This window comes from Hyperoodon ampullatus, assembly GCF_949752795.1.
Source record: "Hyperoodon ampullatus genome assembly, chromosome: 3".
Lineage (NCBI taxonomy): Eukaryota > Metazoa > Chordata > Mammalia > Artiodactyla > Ziphiidae > Hyperoodon > Hyperoodon ampullatus.
In genome coordinates, this window is record NC_136916.1 from 13,896,249 (window position 1) to 13,915,695 (window position 19,447).

A 19,447-nucleotide genomic window follows, 5' to 3' on the forward strand; every position below is an offset into this window, starting at 1 on the left:
ATTAAACACAGTTTGGGTTTTTTGGTGTTTTTTTTCAAGAGGAAAAGACTAGAGCATGTTTAGATGTAGATGGGCAAAGATAAGTGATAGTGAAAGAGACAGTAAGGACACTAAAATCGCAAGGTCTCTGAGAGGGCAAAAAAGGATGGATGAGATCCAGACCACAAGTAAGGATTAGCCTTTGATTGTAGGCAGGACTAGAGAGAAGGAAAAGGAGATGGACACAAATCAAGTAGGTTACAGAACTGAGTTATGAGAAGATCAAGGTTTTTCTGGGAGTAAGAGGCAAAGACATCTAATATACTGGGGATGGGGAAAGGGGAGGAATAGTTAAAAAAAAGAACAATCATGGAAAAAATTAAGAGCTTCCTAGAGATGTGTACTAACATTGCGAAGCAATTTAAATATCACTCAAGGCTAATATGAATCTACAATGGCAGGAATCTGTCAATGGTGTGACTTTGTCTATAGAAACACTTAGCTAAGATGAACCATAAAAATATAGGTGGGAGGAGGAACCAAGAAGGCAGAGTAGAAGGACATGCTCTCACTCCCTCTTGCGAGAACACCAGAATCACAACTAGCTGCTGGACAATCATCGACAGAAAGATACTGGAACTCACCAAAAAAGATACCCCACATTCAAAGACAAAGGAGAAGACACAATGAGACGGTAGGAGGGGCGCAATCACAGTAAAATCAAATCCCGTAACTGGTGGGTGGGTGACTCACAGACTGGCGAACACTTATACCATAGAAGTCAACACAGTTGAGTGAAGGTTCTGAGCCCCACGTCAGGCTTCCGAACCTGGGGGTCCAGCAAACGGGAGGAGGAATTCCTAGAGAATCAGATTTTGAGGCCTAGCGGGAATTGAATGCAGGACTTTGGCAGGGCTGGGGTGGGGGGTGCTGTGGCTCACCATGGGGACAGGACACTAGCAGAAGAAGTTCTGGGAACTACTCCTTGGCGTGAGCCCTCCCAGAATCTGTCATTAGCCCCACCAAAGAGCCCAGGTAGGCTCCAGTGTTGGGTTGCCTCAGGCCAAACAACCAACAGGGAGGGAACCTAGCCACACCCATCAACAGTCAAGTGGATTAAAGTTTTACTGAGCTCTGCCCACCAGAGCAACAGTCAGCTCTACCCGCCACCAGTCCCTCACATCAAGCCGCTTAGATAGCCTCATCCACCAAAAGGCAGACAGCAGAAAAAACAACTACAGTTCTGCAGCCTGTGGAACAAAAACCACATTCACAGAAAGATAGACAAGATGAAAAGGCAGAGGGCTATGTACCAGATGAAGGAACAAGATAAAACCCCAGAAAAACAACTAAATGAAGTGGAGATAGGCAACCTTCCAGAAAAAGAATTCAGAATTATGATTGTGAAGATGATCCAGGACCTCAGAAAAAGAATGGAGGCAAAGATCTAGGAGATGCAAGAAATGTTTAACAAGACCTAGAAGAATTAAAGAACAAACAGAGATGACAATACAATAACTGAAATGAAAACTACACTAGAAGGAATCAATAGCAGAATGACTGAGGCAGAAGAACAGATAAGTGACCTGGAAGACAGAATGGTGGAATTCACTACTGTGGAACAGAATAAAGAAAAAAAGAATGAAAAGAAATGAAGACAGCCTAAGAGACTTCTGGGACAACATTAAACGCAACAACATTCACATTATATGGCTCCCAGAAGAAGAGGGAGAGAAAGGACCCGAGAAAATATTTGAAGAGATTATAGCCGAAAACTTCCCTAACGTGGGGAAGGAAACAGCCACCCAAGTCCAGGAAGCACAGCGAGTCCCATACAGGATAAACCCAAGGAGAAACATGCTGCGACACATAGTAATCAAATTGTAATCAAAAATTAAAGACAAAGAAAAATTATTGAAAGCAGCAAGGGAAAAAAGAAAAATAACATGCAAGGGAAAAATGAAAATAACATACAAGGGAACTCCCATAAGGTTAACAGCTGATTTCTCAGCAGAAACTCTACAAGCCAGAAGGGAGTGGCATGATATACTTAAAGTGATGAAAGGGAAGAACCTACAACCAAGATTACTCTACCAGGCAAGGATCTCATTTGGAGAAATCAAAAGCTTTACAGACAAGTAAAAGCTAAGAGAATTCAGCACCACCAAACCAGCTCTACAACAAATGCTAAATGTACTTCTCTAAGTGGGAAACACAAGAGAAGAAAAGGACCTACAAAAACAAACCCAAAACAATTAAGAAAATGGTCACAGGAACATACATATTGATAATTACCTTAAATGTGAATGGATTAAGTGCTCCAACCAAAAGACACAGGCTTGCTGAATGGATACAAAAACAAGACCCATCTATATGCTGTCTACAAGAGACCCACTTCAGATCTAGGGACACATACAGACTGAAAGTGAGGGGATGGAAAAAGATATTCCATGCAAATGGAAATCAAAAGAAAGCTGGAGTAGCAATACTCATATCAGGTAAAATAGACTTTAAAATAAAGAATGTTACAAGAGACAAGGAAGGACACTACACAATGATCAAGGGATCAATCCAAGAAGAAGATATAACAATTTTAAATATATATGCACCCAACACAGGAGCACCTCAATACATAAGGCAACTGCTAACAGCTATAAAAGAGGAAATCGATAGTAACACAAGAATAGTGGGGGACTTTAACACCTCACTTACACCAATGGACAGATCATCCAAAATGAAAATAAATAAGGAAACACAAGCTTTAAATGACACAATAGACCAGATAGATTTAATTGATATTTATAGGACATCCAATCCAAAAACAGCAGATGACACTTTCTTCTCAAGTGGGCATGGAACATTCTCCAGGATAGATCACATCTTAGGTCACCAATCAAGCCTCAGTAAATTTAACAAAACTGAAATCATATAAAACATCTTTTCTGACCACAACGCTATGAGATTAGAAATGAATTACAGGGAATAAAAAGTAAAAGACACAAACATATGGAGGCTAAACAATACGTTACTAAATAACCAAGAGATCACTGAAGAAATCAAAGAGGAAATCAAAAAATACCTAGAGACAAATGACAATGAAAACATGGTGATCCATAACCTATGGGATGCAGCAAAAGCAGTTCTAAGAGGGAAGTTTATAGCTATACAAGCCTACCTCAAGAAACAAGAAAAATCTCAAGTAAACAATCTAACTTTACACCTAAAGGAACTAGAGAAAGAAGAACAAACAAAACCCAAAGTTAGCAGAAGGAAAGAAATCATAAAGACCAGAGCAGAAATAAATGAAATAGAAACAAAAAAACAATAGCAAAGATCAATAAAACTAACGGTTCTTTGAGAAGATAAACGAAATTGATAAACCATTAGCCAGACTCATCAAGAAAAAGAGGGAGAGGACTCAAATCAATAAAATTAGAAATGAAAAAGGAGAAGTTACAACAGACACTGCAGAAATACAAAGCATCCTAAGAGACTACTACAAGCAACTCTATGCCAATAAAATGGACAACCTGGAAGAAATGGACAAATTCTTAGAAAGGTATAATCTTCCAAGACTGAAGCAGGAAGAAACAGAAAATATGAACAGACCTATCCCAAGTAATGAAATTGAAACTGTGATTAAATATATTCCAGCAAACCAAAGTCCAAGACCAGATGGCTTCACAGGTGAATTCCATCAAACATTTAGAGAAGAGCTAACACCCATCCTTCTCAAACTCTTCCAAAAAATTGCAGAGGAAGGAACACTCCCAAACTCATTCTATGAGGCCACCATCACCCTGATACCAAAACCAGACAAAGATACTACAAAAAAAAGAAAATTACAGACCAAAATCACTGATGAATATAGATGCAAAAATCCTCAACAAAATACTAGCAAACAGAATCCAACAACACATTAAAAGGATCATACACCATGATCAAGTGGCATTTATCCCAGGGATGCAAGGATTCTTCAATATACGCAAATCAATCAATGTGATATTAACTAACTGAAGAAAAAAAAAACATATGATCTTCTCAATAGATGCAGAAAAAGCTTTTGACAAAATTCAACACCCATTTATGATAAAAACTCTCCAGAAAGTGGGCATAGAGGGAACCTACCTCGACATAATAAAGGCCATATACGACAAACGCACAGCAAACATCATTCTCAATAGTGAAAAACTGAAAGCATTTGCTCTAAGATCAGGAACGACACAAGGATATCCACTGTCACCACTATTATTCAACATAGTTTTGGAAGTCCTAGCCACGGCAATCAGAGAAGAAAAAGAAATAAAAGGAATACAAATTGGAAAAGAAGAAATAAAACTGTCACTGTTTGCAGATGCCATGAGAGTATACATAGAGAATCCTAAAAATGCCACCAGAAAACTACTAGAGCTAATCAGTGAATTTGGTAAAGTTGTAGGATACAAAATTAATGCACAGAAATCTCTTGCATTCCTATATACTAATGATGAAAAATCTGAAAGAGAAATTATGGAAACACTCCCATTTACCATTGCAACAAAAAGAATAAAATACCTAGGAATAAACCTACCTAGGGAGACTAAAGACCTGTATGCAGAAAACTATAAGACCCTGATGAAAGAAATTTAAAATGATACCAACAGATGGAGAGATATACCATGTTCTTGGATAGGAAGAATCAATATTGTGAAAATGACTATACTACCCAAAGCAATCTACAGATTCAATGCGATCCCTATCAAATTACCAATGGCATTTTTTACGGAACTAGAACAAATCATCTTAAAATTTGTATGGAGACACAAAAGACACCAAACAGCCAAGGCAGTCTTGAAGGAAAAAAACGGAGCTGGAGGAATCAGACTCCCTGACTTCAGACTATACTACAAAGCTACAGTAATCAAGACAATATGGTACTGGCACAAAAACAGAAACATAGATCAATGGGAACAAGATAGAAAGCCCAGAGATAAACCCACACACCTATGGTCAACTCATCTATGACAAAGGAGGCAAGGATATACAATGGAGAAAAGACAGTCTCTTCAATAAGTGGTGTGGGAAAACTAGACAGCTACATGTAAAAGAATGAAATTAGAACACTCCCTAACACCGTACACAAAAATAAACTCAAAATGGATTCAAGACCTAAATGTAAGACTGGACACTATAAAACTCTTAGAGGAAAACATAGGAAGAACACCCTTTGACATAAATCACAGCAAGATCTTTTTTGATCCATCTCCTATAATGGAAATAAAAACAAAAATAAGCAAATGGGACCTAATGAAACTTCAAAGCTTTTGCACAGCAAAGGAAACCACAGACAAAACGAAAAGACAATCCTCAGAATGGGAGAAAATATTTGAGAATGAATCAACAGACAAAGGATTAATCTCCAAAATATATAAACAGCTCATGCAGCTCAATATTAAAGAAACAAACAACCCAATCCAAAAATGGGTAGAAGACCTAAATAGACATTTCTCCAAAGAAGACATACAGATGGCCAAGATGCGCATGAAAAGCTGCTCAACATCACTAATTATTAGAGAAATGCAAATCAAAACTACAATGAGGTATCACCTCACATCACTTAGAATGGGCATCATCAGAAATCCTACAGACAACAAATGCTGGTGAGGGTGTGGAGAAAAGGGAACCCTCTTGCACCATTAGTGGGAATGTAAATTGATACAGCCACTATGCAGAACAGTATGGAGGTTCCTTAAAAAACTAAAAATAGAATTACCATATGATCCAGCAATCCCACTACTGGGCATATACCCAGAGAAAACCATAATTCAAAGACACATGCACCCCAATGTTCACTGCAGCACTATTTACAATAGCCAGTTCATGGAAGCCACCTAAATGCCCATCGACAGACAAATGGATAAAGAAGTTGTGGTACATATATACAATGGAATATTACTCAGCCATAAAAAGGAACGAAATTGAGTCATTTGTTGAGACGTGGATGGATCTAGAGACTGTCATACAGAGTGAAGTAAGTCAGGAAGAGAAAAACAAATACCGTATATTAACACATGTATGTGGAACCTAGAAAATGGTACAGATGATGCGGTTTGCAGGGCAGAAGTTGGGACACAGATGCAGAGAACAAACGTATGGACACCAAGGGGGGAAAACCACAGTGGGGTGGGGATGGTGGTGTGCTGAATTGGGCGATTGGGATTGACATGTATACACTGATGTGTACAAAACTGATGACTAATAGGAACCTGCAGTATATAAAAACAAACAGAAAAAAACAACTAATACTAAACTTTCTTTCAGGTATTTGTATGGAAATATGTTAATACAAATGTTTCAGATATTACATGCAATTTCTAAAAATCTTATATGTTCTGGTATAATGTTGTAAGTCATAATTCTAGTTATTACTTTAAAATGTGTATCTCAGAAATAAGTAAATTTCCTTGTCAACTGTATTATTATGAACTTTCATCAAATCTTTAACCATGGTCATTTTAAAGTCTTTTGTCATTTACAGACAGCTCTGGGTGTACTCTGATACTTCTGCATATATGTTCCTATAAAAGGGTTTCATCTTCAAGGAATTCATGGAAAAGACTCTGACAAGTACAGGTTTCTGGTAACTGACTATACTGCTGAACTGAATGAATAAGCATTTTCAGAACTGTAATGGAAAACTGATGAATTCATAAAAGTGCTAACAAAAGATCAAGATTAAAAAAAATTAATTACATGGGACTGAGTGAACTGATGAGGATGATTATAATTTTTGTGACTTTCTGTTTGAATTAAAAAAAAAATCCCACAAGGACTCAGAGGCAAAAAATATACAAATCAATTCTCACTGCAAAGTAAAGGAGCTGTTACAGTGGATGATTACTGGACTGAATGTCAATATTATGACATAGTATGAGTGTGTTTTGTAATTGCAATCATTGTTGCTTTTCTTGTGGTCATCCATTTAAAAAAAAAAAATATATATATATATAGGTGGTCAGTTTAATGAAGGAGAGTACTTCACTAAGAAGAGATAAGACACATAAATAAGGTTTAATAGGAAAAGAAAAACTGCCAATTAAAATGAAAAACATAATCTTATTAGATGTGGCAGCTATTAAAACAATTTGCCATTCTTCATTAAAATTTTTTGTGATTTAATTGAAAACATAAGGACTTCCCTGGTGGTCCAATGGGTAAGACTCTGTGCTCCAAATGCAGGGGGCCCAGATTCGATCCCTCGTCGGGGAACTAGATCCCGCATGCATGCCGCAACTAAAGAGTTCACATGCTGCAACTAAAGTCCACATGTCACAACTAAGAAGTCCGCATGCTGCAACGAAGACCCCACATGCAGCAACTACGACCCGGCATGGAATGAATGAATGTAATGACCACATTCAATTTTAGAAAATGAAGACAAGGAAAAAACTACTCTCAAATCTATAACATAAATCTTTAACATATCCACTATGATAATTTTGTCTAACATTTTATTCTGTAATTACTCATTTACCTTTCTGACTCTTCCAACTAGAATCTGAGCACCAAGAAAACAAGAGTCATATTATAAGGAATCAACAGTTCTTTACCATAGTTATTATTTATGCATAATAATATACAACTTGTTGTTCTGGGTTTGTTGTCTGGGAAAATATATCCTGGATATATTTTCAAGTTACTTAGGTAAACTTCCTAAATAAAACTTGATAATCAAATCCAGGAGATACTACAAGAAGCACTTCATAATAATAGTCCATGTATTTCTTTGATATGTCTAAATTTCCCAATAATGTGTCCAGATGAAGACTGTCTGTTTGTTTGTTTGTTTGTTTATGGCTGCATTGGGTCTTCATTGCTGTGCACAGGCTTTCTCTAGTTGCGGTGTGCAGACTTCTCATTGAGGTGGCTTCTCTTGTTGTGGAGCACAGGCTCTAGGCACGCAGGCTCAGTAGTTGTGGCACACGGACTCAGTAGTTGTGGCTCACAGGCTCTAGAGCACAGGCTCAGTAGTTGTGGCACACTGGGCTTAGTTGCTCCGTGGCATGTGGGATCTTCCCGGACCAGGGCTCAAACCTTTGTCCCCTGCATTGGCAGGCGGTTTCTTAACCACTGTGCCACCAGGGAAGCCCTCCTTCACTCTTTTCTTTGACACTTCATGAGCTGTTTCAATCTAAGACCTCATTTTTTTTTTAAAGGAAGTTTTACCTCCATTATTTCTTCAGGTTATTTCCTCTTCTCCATCTTTCTCTCTCTACCTTTCTGGGGCTCCTGTTATCTGGATTCTACTTCTATTCTCCATATGATATTGTTTTATTTTTTATATATAGATTCTCTCTGCCTTTCTAGGGATTTTCTTAATCTGAACTTTCCATTAATTATTTTCTTCCTTGGCTATATTTATCCCATATATTGCATTCTTTACTTCAACCATTAAAATAGCCTTCCATACCTAAAATTTCTACTTCTTTCTTTTTATAATATTTTCTTTGTTTCAAATTATTTTCCCTTATGCCTTTATACGTTTATTCCACTGATTTGTTTCCTCTCCAAAGTTGCTTTAAGGACTGATCTGGGTAGAAGATCAGATTTTTAGTCTCCTAAATCTTGACACACCCAGAAACAACTTTCAATATAAGTTTCCTAATACACTTTTGAATAAAAATATTAGTTGCTCCTAATATTACAAGCATCCTGGAGAAAAATCTGAGAAACACAATTCCAAATACTGAGTTGTTATTATATAAATACACTATTCTGTCAGAAATAGGTACATACATAAATCCAGATATCCTGAAATAAAATGACCCTATGAATGTGAAACAAGTAATATCAGCCATCTATAGAAACAGCTCACCACAAGACATGGTCTATAACTCCAGGTTTAATCAAGGTGATTGGGACAGATTTTCAGAAAACACATGACCTGACATTAATGTAAAAGGAAGCTGCAAAGCAATGAACTGCATTATAAAGAGAGAAAAAAAGAATGTTATCAAGATGGTGACAGTCTTTAAACATAATCTAACTCCTTATTCTGGTAGCAGATTCACTAAGCAAGTAACTTCCCAATTATGATGTGTTTCCCAAGATTATTTTAAGGAAGAATAAGATAAGCAAATCTGGCATTCTTGACAGTTTATGTTTTTATCATTAATGATTAAATGACATTCTTTCCTACCTTCATTTCTGAGATACTGTCTTGGGTCAGCCCACCTGACCAACTCTAGGTATACTGACAAAACCAAAAGGAGTCTAGTATATTACAATAATCTGTGAAAGAGGTTAAGTAAGGATCTGAACCAACCCATAGCCATGAAGAAGATGGAGTCTGAAAATAATAAAGAAATCAGATATAAAAGTCATATCTAGGAAGCTTCAAATTAATTAATTAGAAAAAAATATTTAGAAGGGTACCACTTGGTGACTGATTCAGTTAGGCGAAGGCAGAGAATACAATGAGAGACAGACACATTTTTGACAAAAGGAGAGGAGGTAACTTCTCAGGAGACACTGAGTATTACAAAAGAAAATACTGTAGCTCAGAACCATAATCTTTACATATATAGGTATCATTATTTGTTACTCATATAATCATTAAAACATTATTCTGAAGTACACTAAAAGGATACCACTTTTGTAGTAAACACATTCAAGTTACTATACATACCTGAAAGTAACAATCATTTCTTTTGGAGGGAAAAGGCTACTTTTAAAATTTCTACTAATTTAAACATGCATTAATCCAAAATTATGAATACTGTGGGGTTTTTTACATTGAATGTTTCTACTTGTTTTCTGCTTGTTCACTTGATCTCTTCCCATCTGTCCACATTGTTTGGTCCATCAAATATTCTTCTCTTATGTCTTGATCTTTGATCTTTCTAGAGTCTTCCTTTCCACCCTGACTTTCCTATCTTAAAATAAACCTGATCCAACCTTCCTTCTTCTTCTCTATCAATATTTCTCAGCCTTGACCAATCTTGGAGTTTTAGTTATTTACCCCTATGTGGAGGACTACTATCAATACTCCTTCATGCCCAAACTCTAATCTCATCAATCCATTTGCATGCTAAACGTCTCTACCTAAATACCTTGTTAGTAAATGAATACCCATCCTTCCCAAGCTCCAGCCATTCAGTTCACTGACAATTACTACCAGTTTCTTCCTGGGTAATATATGTCCCATCAGTCTGACTTCATTATTCTCATTCAGGCACTCAATACATTTGGTTACGTTACATTAAAAATCTAATTGGTTTCTCTGTTCCAGCATTAGCTCCTTTTAATCTTCTTATATGCTACAGCCAGATGAACCTTCCTAAACAACAGGTTTTATCTTTTTTCCCCAGCTCAAACACTAACTACTCTCAACCTTTTGGCCTAGTATCTAAGGGTGTTATTTTTCTTAATTCATATCAAATAACAGTATCACCATCACTTTACACAGCCTGTGTATTCCTTTTTTTTTTTTTTTTTTTGCGGTACGCGGGCCTCTCACTGTTGTGGCCTCTCCCGTTGCGGAGCACAGGCTCCGGACGCGCAGGCTCAGCGGCCATGGCTCATGGGCCCAGCCGCTCTGCGGCATGTGGGATCTTCCCGGACCGGGGCACGAACCCGTGTCCCCTGCATCAGCAGGCGGACTCTCAACCACTGCGCCACCAGGGAAGCCCCTGTGTATTCTCATTTATGTGCCACCGCTTGTGCTGTTTTGTATTTCTGGGATTAGGAGTCTAGCCCCGATCCCGATCCCTATTCTCCATATGGCTAAATTCTACATGCTCTTTAAGCATCAGGTAAAATGTTACATTCTCTGGACATCTCCTTCCCGCAGTTGAAAGTAATTTCCTCTGATCCTGAACTCTTTATTATAATGTAGATCATTAAAGAAGTTAAAACTACATATCTTGAAATTATTTATATACACATTTCTTTTCCTTTTAGATTTTATCTTTCCTAAAGGGAGGATCCATTTACAGTATACACTTATTTCTGCCAAAGCAACTAACCAGGATCTTAGATTTAGAAAGAACTTAATATATACTTGTCAAATGAAAAACAGTTTCGACACTCGAGAAGCAATGTTTCATATTGCAGATACTCACAACCTGCAAGATTCCTTTTATTAATATGCGAAACTAAGGGTTTAAGGAGAGAGAAAGGGGTGGAGTACATGCATACATTAATTGGTTAAGAGTAGTGGATTCAGAATACACATGCTCACTCTCAAACTATTCCAGAAGTATTAGAGACACATTACAGAATTAGAGAATTATTATAAATCATAGAATATGGTTCAGATTCTTCTTTCTCTCAGTGAGAGAAGGGTCACAGATGTAGAAAGTGTTCTTAAAAAATCAAAGACTTAAGGCGTCTAGACCCTGACAGGTAAATAGTTTAAGGAATCCTAAAACCCACCGTACCATGTCTTAATATAAAAAATCCAAACAAGTACAACAATAAGAACATGATAAAATTCTTCATCCCACCAATCATCCAAAATTATGGAGAATCCTTTCAGCTATCATTTCTGTGACTACAGATCTCTAATACTGCTTTATATGTGAAGGCTTCCAAGGTACATTAGGATTAATTTAACACTATTACCTTTAGAACCACGCTTGAGTTTGCTACATACCTATGAATTTAAGTTCCTGCTTTGTTAGTGTAGAATTGTCATCTCTGTCTAAAGAAAGGACACACTTTAATTTTGAATTTTTAATAACCAGTTCCTAAAACCTACCATGATAGACAAGTTGAGGAACTTAAGACATTATGAGGAGGAAAAATCAGTAGGGTTAAAGTCCAAAAGGGGGGAAGGGGAATTTTCAATCATTATAAATTTATTCTTCACTAAAATAAAAAGGTAGCACCCTAAATAAAGATATTATCAATGGCAGTACCATTTAATTAATTTAAAGCTCAGTGCTTTGTGACCACCTAGAGGGGTGGGATAGGGAGGGTGGGAGGGAGGGAGACGCAAGAGGGAAGAGATATGGGAACATATGTATATGTATAACTGATTCACTTTGTTATAAAGCAGAAACTAACACACCATTGTAAAGCAATTATACTCCATTAAAGATATTAAAAAAAAAAAAAAAAAAGAGCAACTTATTACCATTTCCAGCAGAGTAGAAGAAGGGTTGGGGATGTCTGCTGCATGTATGGAGAGGGATTTGGCCTGCTGAGATTTTATTTGGGTTTGTTTCGGATGAGAGGATAAATGGACAGACACAATCAGAAACTAGAGTTTAAGGGGAGCTGCCGGAGTACTGAGGGGATATAAATGATCAAGGACACACCTATAATACACTAAACACAAATAGTATGTGCTAATAGCTTTTCATTTTAACAGCCAAGGAATCTAAATACCTTGAAAAAAAGTATCTGACTAGACATTTTTGACACTTGAAAGGTGATTTTTTCAAACAAAGTTATATATCTTAGTGGAGATGTAATAGCCCCGGCATTTAAAAATGGACAGTGAGTATTTGGGTCGACTTTTCAAATTAATAAATGCAATGTTCTTTAAAAAATAATAATAATAATTCTTATAAATTCATTTCCATTTACACTAATTCCTTCACTCAATAAGAACTTTTCAGGTTCTTCTTCTCTTGCAGTTTCAATGAGATGCTTATAAAATTCATTTCACTTTATAAGTAGTTAACATGCATACTGAAAATGACTTTATCTCCCCAGTGGCTGATTCACCATCCAAATGTTAATATCCTTCTCTGTTTATCACTTAAAAGTCTCTGAAGGCTACCTTTCAGGAACTTAAAGAGATCCAAGAGACAAAGTAGCTTACATGCTTTGAAATGGAAAAAGTCTTACTGTCTTATCTATAGTATATGTCTTATACTACTTAGCAAGGCTATATAGTACTCAGTCAAATTCCTTCCTACACAGGAACAAACATTGAAACAAACAGCAGCATTTGCTGTATCCTGGGATGTTAACAATTTATTGTATAAAAATAACACACCAACTAATTGGGTAAGAAGGAAAAACAAGTCTATTGTGATTAAAAAGAAATTAGATCTAGAATAATCTAGATCCACTGTTCTCAATCTCCACACTGTTCACAGAGACAGCTTCTCCCATCAGTAATGCCTCATTACACACAGTGAGTCTTTTTTCTTTTTTGGCAGCGCCGTGCGGCACGTGAGATCTTAGTTCCCCAACCAGGGATGGAACCCGCGTCCCCAGCACTGGAAGCTTGGAGTCCTAACCACTGGCCCGCCGGGGAAGCCCCCACACAGTGACTCTCAAATGATTCACAGATGTACTACGGAACTGTTCTGAGAACTACTCGTGTTTGTTCTTAAATCCCTACACCTCAATGCTTCCCTGAAATGAAAAGGGGACACATATGAAGAATAAAAATCTAGTTTCCTACAAACTATTCTGAAAAAACCTGGATAGGATCCCATATTTGAGGGAGAATGTTCACCCCCCAAATCAATTAGCATCCCTATTACTCTCAATCCTATAGGAGATATCTATGAATAACTGGTTGGCATTGCTTTGCCGCCTCCATCAAGTGAGATGTGTTTGATGAGTGTGGCTGTGACAAATTCTGGGCGCCATAATGAAAGGGGATTCAACAGCGTAGGAAACGGGCACAGAAATCAATTAGCAATGTTACTGTGGTGAAAACAGATCCAAGCTCTCTAGCTACTTTTATCTTCCATTTCAAAGTTATATTAAAAGTGAGAACTGCCAAGACAAACAAATGAAGCAACTCCATTACTGCAGCAAAGAACCAAGTTCCTACTCTGACAGAAACAAGACTGCCTAATGCAAAGTTTAATTCCTGAAGAAAATGAACACATTATAAAGAATATATAGAACCTATTCAAGGGCTGTGTAGTAACTGATGACAATTTATTCATTTAACATTAATGGAGAGTCTATTAGATGATGAACTAAATACCAATGAAATAAAGAAAAAACTCAATTCCTATGCTAAACAGCTTTATACTCTAGTGAGGAAGAAAAACTATGAACAAATAAATAAATTATTAAACCACCTAGAAAGCACTAGAGCAAAATCATACCTGAAATAGGATGATGAAAACCAGGCTGATGATGTGCTAGTTTTTAACTGGTCTATGAAACTAAACTGTAATCCCTATATACATAGTACTTGTTTCATCATTATTATAAGCATTTTAAATACACCTACCAAATGAAACAGAAGTTAAACTTAGAGTTTAGTAATATTGTGAAATCTAAATTCTCTTACTCAAGCTGGCTAGTTCCAAGGTACCACCATAAAACAAAATGTTATTAAATACAAGGCACTTCACTTCATGGACATCTATTCAAAGTTTACCATCCCCATACATTGTTTTCTAAAATAGTCAAATGACTACTTTGCCTTTCCAAATTGCCTTAAAAGTTTCAAAAATTTACTAAAAGATTTTTACATTATATCTTTCTCCTATCTGTTCAGTTTTCTTTTTCCTCTGTTAGTACAATAATTTTATTTCTTCAACTCTTAAGTTTCCTAAATTTCTCTGATCACATAAAATTCATCCCACTGGGCTTATTTTTTACAAATATATTGGTGAAGTGTTTTCCTGAAAGTATTTTTCTTTGTATTGATGATATTCTTATCTCCTTATTGAGAAACACCAATTTCAACGTACAGCTGATTCATGTTGCTATACAACTAACGCAACATTGTAAAGCAACTATACTCCAATAAAAAAATTAAAATACACACAATAAAGGGAAAAATTTATATGCATAAAAAAGTTTATGGAATATTTTACACATATTCAAAAAAACCACCACCATTAAGCCCTAAGATCCTCTATGAGAAACACCAAGTCAAGATATATGCTTAAAATTCAACATCTATGACTATTAAACATACACTATTTCCTTGGTTCTTATAGTTTTCAAAACAAGTCTCAGTGAAATAGTAAATTTTAATTTTATAAAGTTCTATATAATAAAACATTTTGAGATGTATCAGATACTAGAGAGTAAATAATGAAAGTAATCCAGTCTTCAACTTTTCAGAATTTCCACTTTCTAACGGAAGAGTTTATGGGTTTGTCTCTTTTTTTTTAAGTTTCACAAATGTGAGACAAGTATGACTAAGATATAGATCACAGAAACAAAAACAACTGTCTGGAGGAGCAGCAGAAATAGAATGAAGAAAATATTAGATCATTATGTACAAGAACCCAGAAGTGTTTTTTTTTTGTTTTTGTTTCTATCAAAAGACTTTGGAAAAAACTCTGTAGGAGATAAATCTGTCCTTAGTTTTAAATTCTACTTTCATTAGTAAGGAAAGGAGGAAGGCCATACCAGCAGCAGACACAACCAAAGTCTATATCATAGATTTTGCAGACAACAGTCTATCAGGAAACTATGAGTAGATTACACTGATGCAGCAAGAAGTGGGAGAGAAGAAATTAGACTGGAACGGCAGGTCAGTGCCAGAAAAACTCCTTATGCCTTGCTAAACAATATGAATGTATCCCATTAATACCAGAAAATCCTTAAAGGATTTAAGTAAGACAGTGACATGGTCTGACCTGCATCTTTATTTATTAAAAATTTTTAAAAATATTTATTTATTCATTCATTTATTTTGGCTGCACCAGGTCCTAGTTGCGGCATGTGGGATCTTTAGCTGTGGCATGCGGACCTCTTTTAGTTGCGGCATGAATGTGGGATCTAGTTCCCTGACCAGGGATGGAACCTGGGCCCCATGCATTGGGAGCCTGGAGTCTTACCCACTGGACCACCAGGGAAGTCCCTGATCTGCATCTTTACATAGACCCTAATAGATTCTGGTAACACCTAGAGAATGAGCTGGATAACAGAATGAAGGTTAAGAGGTTGCTGAAAGAGTTCATATGACAAATTACGTAGAACTGCCAAAGCAGGAGCAGTGGAAACATAAAGGAAAAGACAAGTTAAAGTGATGAATAACAGGAAAAACCTTTAAAAAAACAAATGGTGACAAACTAAACTCTTCCCTCTCATTTCTTTAAGTCCCTAGCATAACTCTGGTTTAGAACTTTTAATTCTTTTAATCTATCATATAGAGATAAGGAACACCAGAGAAGAAGCAGGCTTAGAGTGGGAATGTAAGAAGAACTGAGGTTTATTACGTCGTTGGGAATGAGTCTGAAAATCAAGATAAAATTCTACACTAGAGGCAGAGATCTGGCAATCTAACGAATATAGATGACTGCTCCATCTGTAGGTATGAATAAGATATCTTCCAACAGAATAGGCATAGAATGAGAAGTGAATAAGTAGAGGAGAGGATCCTGGGAATAAAACAAGAGGTATACAAAGAAATCGTAAAAGATACTGTCAATACTCTCAGGAAGACATTGCTGTAAAGACCTACTTTCAAAAAAAAGATCTGAAATAAATAATCTAACCTCCTATCTTAAGGAATCAGAAAAAGAAGAGCAAATGAAACTCAAAGCAAGCAGAAGGAAGAAAAATAAATAAATAGCAGAAATACAATAAAGAAAAGGAAAAATATTTTTAAAAAAAGAATGAAATCACAAGTTGGTTTAAAAGAACAAAATGGCATATAAAGCAAGTATACTCCAATTAAAAGAAAAGAACAAAATTGCTAAACTTCAGCTAAACTGACAAAGGAAAAAGGACTCAAATATATTATAATCAGGAATAAAAGGGGATATTACTACTCCCATTACCAAAAAAATTTTTAAAGGATTATGAAGAGAATACTATGAATAACTGTATGCCAAGAAATTTTAAAATTCTAGATGAAATGGGCAAATTCTTAGAAACATCCAAACTACAAAAATTGATACAAGAAGATATAAATAGATTTTTCTCAAAAGAAAATATACAAATGGCCAAAAAGAACATGAAAAGATGCTAATTCATTAGTCATAAGGTACATGCAAATTGAAACCACAATGAGATACCATTTCACACTACTTGGATGGCTAGGGAAAAAAAAAAAAAAGAAAATAACAAGTCTTGGTGAGGATGTGGTGAAGTTAGAACCCTCATATACTACTAATGGAAATGTAAAGTAGTACAGCTGCTGTGGGAAACAGTTTGGCAGTTCCTCAAAAAGTTAAACAGGAGTTACCATAATGACCCAGCAATTCTAACCTAAGTATATACACAAGACAAATAAAAAAAATATGTTCACACAAAAACTTGTGTGAAAGTTCACAGCAGTTTCATACCAGTCAAGAAGTGGAAACAACCCAAATGTCCATCAACTGATGACTGGATAAACCAAATGTGGTGTATATCCATATAATGTGTATCATCAAGCCATAGAAAAAAGAATGAAGTGCTGATATGTGCTACAACATAGACAAAACTTATGCTTAAATATGGAAAACATTATGCCAAGTAAAAGGAACCAGACACGAACTCCCTCTACATGTAGTGTCAACAAAAGGCAAATCCATAGAGACAGAAAGTATCTTACTGATTGCCAGGGTATGGGGGAGGGGGGGAATATATTGGGATGTATGTGATTTATTTCCAGATTGATAAAAATGTTCTGGCATTAGGCTTCCCTGGTGGTGCAGTGGTTAAGAACCCGCCTGCCAATGCAGGGGACACGGGTTCGAGCCCTGGTCTGGGAAGATCCCACATGCCGCGGAGCAACTAAGCCTGTGTGCCACAACTACTGAGCCTGCGCTCTAGAGCCCGTGAGCCACAACTACTGAAGCCCGTGTTCCACAACTACTGAAGCCTGTGCGCCTAGAGCCCGTGTTCCACAACAAGAGAAGCCACAGCAACGAGAAGCCCACACACTGCAACAAAGAGTAGCTCCGCTCTCAGCAACTAGAGAAAACCCCCGTGCAGCAGCGATGACCCAATGCGGCCAAAAATTAAATAAATGAATAAAATAAAATAAAATAAAAATGTTCTGGCATTAGACAGTGGTTACAGTTGCACCACATTATGAATACAGTTGACCCTTTACCAATATGGATTTGAACTGCATGGGTCCACTTACATGTGAATTTTTTTCAACAGTAAGTACTACATTACTACATGATCCTCGGTTGGTTGAATCCATGGATGCGAAACTGACAATAGGGATGAAAGCTGTATACAAAGGGCCAACTATAAATTTTATGCAATTTTTTTTACATGTGAGGAGCGTCAGGGCCCCTAACCCCTGAGTTATTCAAGGGCCAACCGTATACCAAAAACCTTTGAATTATATACTTTTAAATGGTTAAAATTGTAACTTTTATATTACATAAATTTTACTTCATTAAAAACTTTGGGGGGAAAAGATAAGATACTGGAGAAGTAGAACAAGAACCATTTACTCTGAAAAAGGATGAGAGAAGTATGAAAAAGAAATAAGGGGTGTAATTTTATATGTACATGCAAAACAATTAATTAAAGCAAAGGAATGATAAACAAAATTCAGGATAGTCATTAACCTTGGGGAACGCAATGGTGAAAAGCATGCACTATACTCAACAGTGCTGGTAACATTCTATTTCTTAAATTGGTGGTAGATTCCTGAGTGCTCATTTTACTAGTGTGGCCACGTAACTTATACATATTGCTTTCAATGTATCAAATGTTTCAGAATAAAAGCTGAAAAAGGATGTATAAAAATATGGCAAAATATTAACAGGTGTTATATCTGTAATAAATTCATAATCTCTGTACTTTTCTATAAATTTGAAGTATTTTATAATTTATAAAAAAGAGGAGAATGCTATAATGGAATACAGAAAGCTTCAAAAGAGAATGGCCAATTTCTCTGAAATGAAATCAAGTAAGATAAAAACCTGTCTCCTGAAATTGGCAACCAGAACTGGTCACTAGTAATTTATGGGAAAAAAGCTAACAAAAAAGGTGCTAAAACCAAAACTATTCAATAAATACATGTACCAATAAACCCTAACCCTGGAAATGATTTTAGTAACATCTTCTTAAAGTATGGCAGTTAGAATAATTGTGAGCAGACATGGTATGCAAAATAATGCTCCCCAACCTGTCCCCAAGCTGTCCATGCCTTAATGTCCAGAACCCGTGAATACGTTACCTTAAACAGCAAAAGGGACTACACAAATTTATCTAAGTTAAGGACCCAGAGATGCAGAGCTCATCCTGAATTGTCTGGGTGGGCCCAATCTAATCATAAGAGTGCTCATAAAGTGTATCTGAGAACCAGACAGACTGAAGCATTAGAGGGACTTCCCCATGGCTGATGGCTCTGAAGATGGAAGATGGGGGGCCACAAGGCAAGGAGAGCAGGCAGCCTCCCAAAGCTGGAAAATATAAGGAAAGAGATCTTCCTCTAGAGATTTTGAAAAGGTTCAAAGCCTGCCAACACCTTAATTTTAACCCAGTGAGGTCTATGTCAGACTTCTACAGAACTGTAATAAATTTGTATTGCTTTAAGTTTGTGATAACTTGTTTGAGCAACCATAAAAACCAAATACAGAAGAATAAAATGGAA

The 19,447-nt window shown here is 36.5% G+C and overlaps 1 protein-coding gene across 2 annotated transcripts in view; it reads right to left on the reverse strand.

Annotated features, from left to right (window-relative positions):
- MLLT10 (MLLT10 histone lysine methyltransferase DOT1L cofactor) overlaps positions 1 to 19,447 on the reverse strand; it is a gene marked incomplete at both ends in the record, with an annotated part of 247,795 nt that overhangs the window by 41,169 nt on the left and 187,179 nt on the right. Inside the window, one exon of one of the 2 annotated variants that reach the window (XM_079698967.1) lies at positions 11,615 to 11,662. The exons of the other annotated variant lie outside the window; for it this stretch is intronic. Coding sequence (XP_079555093.1) covers positions 11,615 to 11,662 — 48 coding nt within the window. The remainder of the gene's footprint in view (positions 1 to 11,614; positions 11,663 to 19,447) is intronic. 2 annotated transcript variants of the gene reach the window in all.